The sequence below is a fragment of the Heterocephalus glaber genome, unplaced genomic scaffold (genome assembly GCF_053883595.1).
Source record: "Heterocephalus glaber isolate CG9 unplaced genomic scaffold, H.glaber_assembly_v1.0 deba00001805, whole genome shotgun sequence".
In the NCBI taxonomy this organism is placed as follows: Eukaryota; Metazoa; Chordata; class Mammalia; order Rodentia; family Bathyergidae; genus Heterocephalus; species Heterocephalus glaber.
In genome coordinates this window covers 883,967-891,993 of record NW_028258480.1, presented here as the reverse complement: position 1 = coordinate 891,993, position 8,027 = coordinate 883,967, and the positions used below count along the sequence as shown (strand labels likewise).

Below are 8,027 nucleotides of genomic sequence, written 5' to 3'. Positions count from 1 at the left end.
TTTGCTCTCCCCCTCCCCATGGCTCTGCTTTGTGTAAATCCTTGCTTACATCCAATAGATGTAAAAAGAGGTATATAAAGAAGCACAAGCTTCCTTTTGGGGCTCTTGATACTGACAGGAATCACTTGCGGAGCCACCTGCATTAAAAGCTGCTTTTTGCTCCTATCTTCATGTTAAGAGTGGTCTGTCCAGGGTCCTCACAGTTCCTGCTTCACTGCCAACCACCAAGGACAAGAGACACAACTAAGGCATAGGGGCTGATCACAAAAAGGCTCTAATTTCTTGGGAGAAATAAAAGTTTTAAAACAAGTAAGTACAGTGGAGATGATAAAATTATCCATCTTAATTGTAGGCAGCTGGCCAGGGTGGAAACTCTGCTCCCAGTGTTCCTGAAGGGTCTTCACTGTGAAGGGAGGGTGTTGTGTGTGATGAGAAGCTTTTACACAGGAGGAGTAAATAGGCCTCTGTGCTGAATAAGTGACTGGTTACCGTGAAGTAGAAGATCATTTCTTTTTTTCTTTGGTACCGGGGATTGAACTTGAGACCTTGAACTTGGGAGGCAGGTGGTGGAACCACTGCACTAAATCCTGGGCAGTAGAAGATCATTTCTGCCAAAGGAAAAGGAGGTGTAGGATTTGTCACACATTTGGAAGGTCTGTCTTGAGAACATAGTACAGTGGACCTTTGAGTTACTAACTCAATTTGTCTGGTTGTAACTTAAATTAGTCAGTTGCCTTCAGAGTCACTCTCCTGTGTAATTTTAGGCCACTGTTTCTTCCAGGAAGATCTGTGTCCTTAGAGAGGCATTTGTTCAGGATTTCTAAATTAACCCCACACGGGAAAATATGTTGTATTGTTCCTTTCAGAACTCTTTAAGTGTTAAATTTGTGTCTGAGACCATCTGGAAGCACAAGTGGCCGGCATTCTGGTTGTAACTAAAGACTTTATTTCTAGGTTAAAACTAAAATTCCAATCATAACTTGAGTTGTTCATATGTGAGGCTGGTCGTAACTCAAGGGTCCGCTGTATCTGTGTTTGTCCATCAGGAGCAACAGGAGAGGAGATTACAGAGGACTTTTTAATGTCATACTCAGAACAGTTCTGGAGACTGTGGCTAAACATGGACAAATATTAAGACACTTGAAATTTCAGGGGATGTGGCAAAAAAAGATTGATGGCGGTAGGGAGTCGAATGGCACTGCCCAAATGAATGCAGGACCAGCAAGCCTGAATACTGGGTGTGTGATCCTCTGTTCCATTCCTGCTATGGAGTCAACTGCTATTCTTTCTCCTTCTGCCTGGAGACCAAACTACAAATTATCCACCCACTGTGTTCGAGCTGGGCAGAAAGTGAAAAGAAAGAGACTGACTTCAGCAGACGTATCACCGGGCTCTTTCCTTCAGGGCCATGGTAGGCCACAGTCCCAGCTTTGTGTAGTCACCACAAAACCTCTCTATTTCCCTCCGGGTTCTAATATTTCTCTTTGCCTTTTTCCCTTCTGACCCGGTTATAGTAAAACTAAGAGGTGCTTTGTGGTTTTCCATACTCTTTTCATGTTTTTGTAAATAGCTCCTCTATTAAAGCCTTCTCCTGTTGACTCGCTTGAATGGGACATCTGTTTCTGGACAAGATCAAGGGATACAGTCGCTGACATTCTGGTTAGCCTTGGAGTCATATCCTCCCACTGGTGTCTGGGATTGGTTTGCTCATGTTGTTGTCTATGGGGATACGTGTGTTGTCGGGGAAATGGGACATCGGTAAGACACGCTCTGTGGTGACATCATGATTGTTCACACAGCCGGAAGTGTGGGTGGAGGGCAAGGCACTGAAAGACTGATTGGTTGTGGTATTATGATGAGGAAAATAGTGATTATAGGGATTATAAAAATGGGTGTTTCAATTTCAAAACCATTAATGTTCTACAAGAATTATCACTTGGCAAAACTGAACTACAACTTCAAAGGGCCGCTTGCCTTCCTTCCTTCCTTCCTTCATTTCTCCATCTCCTTCCCTTCCTCCTCCTCCCCTCCTCTCTCCTCTCTGTCTTTTCCTCTGTCTCTCTCTGTGTCTCTGTCTCTCTCTTTCTCTTCCTCCTTCCTTCCTTTTTTTTTTTTTTTTTGATACTGGTATTGAGCCCAGGGCCTCGTATTGAGCTACACCCCAGCCCTTTTTTAATACTATTTTATTTCAACACAAGGTCTTTCCATGTTGCTAAGCTGTCCAGGTTGTGTTTGATCTATATCTGGCACAGAGTAGGGACGAATAATATTTGTTGAGTAAGTTTATTGTCCCAGTTCTCAGCAAGCATGCCAAGCAATCTCATGTTCTTTCTATTTGAATGATTTCATTTAAGCCTGAAGGAATTGTTCCTTATCTCTCATTACTGAAGCAACTATGGACTATTAACAAAAAGAAGAAATGCAAGTTTAGGTGAGAAGGTAGAAAAGGGAACTCTTGTAGACTATTGGAAATACAAATCAGTATAGCCACTTTGAAAAATAGTATAATATTTTTTCAAAAATATAAAAATAGAAAAATATTATAATCAAGACTATAAAAACATTATAATCAGTCTTACTTCTTGCTGTATCAAAACCTTGAAATTAATATGTTGAGGTGATCTGAACTCCCATGTTAATTTCAGCATTATGTGCAGAAACCCAGATATGGAAGCCATCTCACTATTCATTAATGGATGACTAGGTAAGGAAAAGGTGGTATATATATATATATAACAACACACTACACAACCTTGAAAAAGATGGCATTCTGGCATTTGCAATAATGTGAATGGAACTGGAAAATGTCACACTAAATGAAATCACCCAGAAATAACCCAGAGAGCAAATACCCAATGACCTCACTTATATAGGGAATCTTAAACAGTTATGTCACAAAATTAGAGAGTTGAAAGCTGGTTATCAGAGGCTAGGAGTAGGAAGAGAAGGAGTTGGAAAAGAGGCAATGTTGATCAAAGGGCAGAAAGTTTCAGAGAGACTGAAAAAATATTTTAGTGGACTTTAGCACCGCACATTGACCACTATAATGTCTGTGTCAAAACCACTAAGATAATAGATATTTAAATTTCTTACAACAAAAAGAGTTAATTGATTTAATATATATGTATATATATGTTAATTAGTTTGATTGAATGTTTATGCAGTGCATACATAGATCAAGACATCATGGTATACCCAAGAAATATGCACAATTATTATAGATCTAGGAGAGTTAAGCAATGAAGAAAGAAGAGAATATTGTGTCCATTCTGAAATCATGCCATGTTTAAACAAAAAAAAAAAGGTCATATTCAGGGGAAGCAGAGTAGGGGGGGCTAACAAGTACATCAGCCAGGAATTCCTCATAAAAATAATTAAATTTTAATTGTTGCTCTGGGACATTGTCCCTCAAGATTTTGAAATTCAGTCTAAGGTCCAAAAATGGGAAAAAAACCCTCAGGGGACAGAAATTACATTCATCCTTTTTATTTTAAAAATCTATTAAAGGGGTGAATTGGATTGTAGCATATCTTATTTGTAGTTATGAAAGGAGATTTATTTTATCTTTGTGGAGTTGTATCACATAAGTATCACCTGTTTTGTCTTTCATAGGGTTTTATTCACATGCATATGTGGAGGAGTCTCCCATTAAACAGACTGTTTCCGTACTTTGCTTATGATTTCAGGTATGCTTTCTCCATATACCTATATTCACAGGAGTCTATTAAGATGATAGTAATGTAATATAATAATAAAAACTGTGAGTTAGTTAAAGGGCATATTGGAATTACTCAGACTTGAGTTAAAATTATGACCTACTAAGTACTTTGATAAAGTTGTGTAGAAATTCTGATCTTCATGTTTTCCTTTTAAAATGAGTATAAAGACATTTCAGAGTTCCTGTGAAGTTGAAATTAACCATCTGAAAATTATATAATAAAATGCTTACTATGATATAGAATCATAGTAGGTTGTTATCGATGTCAGTTTTTTTCCTTTGTGACTTTCTTCTCATCCAGAGAGGTTTTGGTCGGGGGAAAAGGTGATTTATTTGCCTTCAGTGAGCATCAAAATTTCCTAACGTTAGTTTGATGTTTCCCAGTGAGTTAAGGTCTGGTTCTGCTGCATTGAGGTCTGGTTCCCTGTTAGGCTCCTCCCACTATTTCCTCTGCCTCCTCCGAGTTTTATCAAACACCTGTCTCAATTATCTATTCAGTAAAATTTGTGAAACATTAAGTGGAAAATTATTATATACAGTATATTTCTTAAGCATTTCAAATGATGTTTCTATTTTATCAACTTATAATTCCTTTTCTAGCATAATTTTTATACCTTAGTGATGGATTCACTAGAAAGTCCTTTTTTGCCTGATTGGTAAGCTTTCCTAATATTCGTACATAATCATGATAATGTGATGATACATATTCTTTATTACTCCTAGTCTTTTAACATCTCAGCTCTTACATTGGTTTTAACAATAAATTTTATTAATGAACTGATGCCCTACGATTGTCACAATAGGGCTGGTATGAATTTAAGACTTTCTTTGCTTGTACAGTGAGTTGTCAAGTATTAGTAATATGATTGCATCCAATAGACTTTCCAGGCTTACCCCAATTAAATTTATAGCAAATTGAATCAACCTGGATTCTATACAATACAACTGGCCATAATTTATCAAGGATTGACAATGTGTCAGACACTTTGCTAAAACTGCTAGATACACTTTCTGATAGAATTACCAAGGTGACCTCATGAATTACATGCTAGCCTAGTTCATGTTTTATAGAGGACAAATATGAGCTTAGAGCAGTTTAGACATCTCCCCTAAGTGATCACACACAAAATGATGGAGTCAGAATTCATATTAGAGTTTTTCTTGTCTAGAGTCTATGCTTTTAACTCATACACTGTATTGTTTCATCAAGTTGTCCTGGGAAAATGAAGCATTACTAAAACCCAACAACATTAATGCTATCTATCGTATTTATGTGAAAAGAGGTAATGATTTAATAACACATTGAAGAAAAGAGGATATTCACTTCAGCTGATGTATATTAAAGAGATTAGAGTTAGCTTTTGCAAATCCTGATATTATGAAAGAATATTGAACCCGGCTAATTTAATTAAAAATATTTTAAGTTTCTTCCTGTAACTTGCCCATTGGAAATATTAATCAGTCATTCATGTAATGCAGAAGATACTTAAATTCTGTATCCATTTGATGACAAATAACCTGACCTACAGTAGAAGACAGCCTTACATTCTACCTTCTTGGCATGAAGCCACACTGGCTGCTTGATTTTTCTCTTTACAGGCATAGATGGCTTCTGAGTATTCGGCAGTGTAGTTCAGAGAAAAGAACTATTGGAGGGTAAGTGACTTTGCTTTACCTTCTACTTTAACTAAAAGCCTGGCTACCACAAGAGTTGATTTGTTCTTCATCTAAGCTTATGAATGAGATGAAACATGGTGTGTTCTGATAGGAGTGGGACAGATCTAATAATAATTCTAGCTGGCTTTCAGCAGTCACAGCCATGGGAGTAGATGAAGAGGCTCTTTGAGGGGACTGCAGTCCCAGGGGTTAAGGTACTATCCTATGTTTTTTAAATTTTTAAAATAGTGTCCGAGAGTTGGACCAAAATTCTCTGTACAGTTTTGTTTAAATGCATATGGACGTAGAACACAGACTAATATTTTTATGTGGTCTTGTTCCTCTATAGTGATGTAGATGATGTAGACACACTCTGTACATGGGTGTTGTAGATGCCTGTGCATATGCTTAGTAATTACTCACATAATCTTGACAAATTGTTTAATGTATTAATGACATACTTTTCTGTTACTTTTTGAGGGTTGCTAATAACTCCCGTTCTGTACACTTAATGAAAAGCCTCTAAAGAAGATCACATGGCATTCTGACAGCAGTTATCAGGCATGAGACATTTATTATCTATGCCTGACTCTGTTGTCTCATATGTTACCTCACTCAGTCCTGCATCAACTCTGTGGGGTTTATGCTGCTTTTGCTCCCACTATGAGAGAATTAGAACTGGATTGAAGAAAGAAAAAACCCTAAAAAGTTAGAAGAAAGAAAGGGCAAGGGAGCTGCTGCCTGCCTCTTGTTTCTAGGACAGTGTTAATCCCTAGGGATCTTCATTAGCCCATATTATCCTAAGTTGTTGCTCTGAAATGCTGTGAAGTAGAAAACAGTTAAATTTACTAGCACGGTGCTTCAGCTGAGAGCAGATGAGCACAGGCAGGATCCTCAGTAAATAGACTACTCACTTGAACTTGTCTGATGTTTTTAACTACTGATATTTCTCCAAAGTAGCTGTTCTTTCAGAAAAATGGAGCACATCACTTTTGTTATATGTAGCCATCATTTAAGATTCTTTGAACACATTACTTTATTTAATGCTTAAAATCCTTAAAAATTGCTTCTACTCTTATCTGCATTTTAAACACCCAGAAAGCATCGTGGATCACATCAGATGAGAGCCGGGAAACTCAGGATCAGCAAGGAGTGCATTCAGGCCCATTCTGTCTGGTGCACAGTCTTTGTGCTTCTGGGGTCAGGGTGACTCAGGGTAGGAGGGGGATCGGGGTGACGCAGGAGCAGCCTGGCAGCTGCACCCCCTTTAGGTATTATTACTATGAGGGATTCCAGACCAAGACTTCTCTTTTCTTTCCTCATGTCTTTAGCTCCCATATTGATATATTGGGAGCTTGATTTTGTCTACAGGTGATTCCAGAGCAGAGCACTGGTGTGGAAAATGGATAAAATGAAAATGAACTCCACTGTGAGTGAATTTTTGTTCCTGGGGCTTTCCTCTGATCCAGAGATACAGCTCCTTCTTCTTGTCCTGTTCCTCTTCTTCTACCTAATAACAGTGGCTGGGAATGTTCTTATCATCACTGTCATCCAGATAGAGCCTCGTCTCCAAACCCCCATGTACTTCTTCCTCACTAATTTGTCCTTTCTGGATATTTGCTACACCTCCACCAATGTCCCACAAATGCTGTCCAACATGGCAGCGAGGAAGAAGACCATCCCGTTCTCTGGCTGTGCTGCTCAGATGTACTTCTCTCTCTCCTTTGGCATGATTGAATGTGTTCTTCTGGGAGTCATGGCTTATGACAGATATGTAGCCATCTGCCATCCTCTTCACTACACTGTCATTATGGACCAGAACACCTGTGTCCAACTGGCAACTGTGTCCTGGTGCAGTAGCTTCCTGAGTTCCATGGTCATCAGTGCCCTCACCTTGACTTTGCCCTACTGTGGGCCCAATGTCCTGAATCACTTTTTCTGTGAGGTGCCCTCGGTTCTCAGGCTGGCTTGCACTGACACGTCGATTACAGAACTGGTTGTTTTCATCTTCAGTATCGTCATTGTCTTCATCCCCTTCCTCCTCATCGTTGTTTCCTATGCCCAGGTACTTCTATCTGTCCTGAGGATGCCGTTGGCCTCGGGGAGGCACAAGGCACTGTCCACCTGCACCTCCCATCTGACAGTGGTGGCCTTGTTTTATGGCACGGCCATCTTCATGTACATGAGACCTCAGTCCAAGTCCTCCCGGGCTGGGGGCAAGGTCATTGCAGTGTTCTACACTGTGGTCACACCCATGCTCAACCCCTTGATCTACAGCCTGAGGAACCAGGATGTGAAAGGAGCTCTGAAGAGAGCACTTACAAAACAGAGGAAGTGAGAGGCGCTCCTCCTGACAAAGTTGCCTTCTGAGTAGGAAGAGGGAGAGGAAACTAGTGTGGCCCTTCACTAAAGATGTACAACATCCACCTACAAACTCAATGAGAGAAATGTTTTTATCACTTCTTCCTTGATATGAGAGCTGTAATATGTCCCACAACTGCCCGCATTGAGAGAAGGCTGTTCTGTAAGTCGCTGGAAAGTTTACTTCTGTAAAATCCTACACTCCGTAACACATCTCTCTCCTGTGTATCTGAGTCACTTTAATCCAGAGAAATCTGTTTCCAGCACGTGTGCAGAGCTTCAGAGTCAGTGC

General features: G+C 39.6%; 1 protein-coding gene across 1 annotated transcript; it reads left to right on the top strand.

Moving 5' to 3' along the window:
• The first annotated feature begins 6,776 nt into the window (after positions 1-6,776).
• On the top strand, positions 6,777-7,712 carry LOC101716500 (olfactory receptor 2G3). The gene has a single exon (XM_004869880.1). It carries the CDS (start codon positions 6,777-6,779, stop codon positions 7,710-7,712), a length of 936 nt encoding a protein of 311 aa, XP_004869937.1.
• Positions 7,713-8,027: the final 315 nt, after the last annotated feature.

Coding starts and splice junctions, on each gene's coding strand:
- LOC101716500 (XM_004869880.1), top strand. CDS start 6,777: ATGGATAAAATGAAAATGAACTCCACTGTGAGTGAATTTTTGTTCCTG.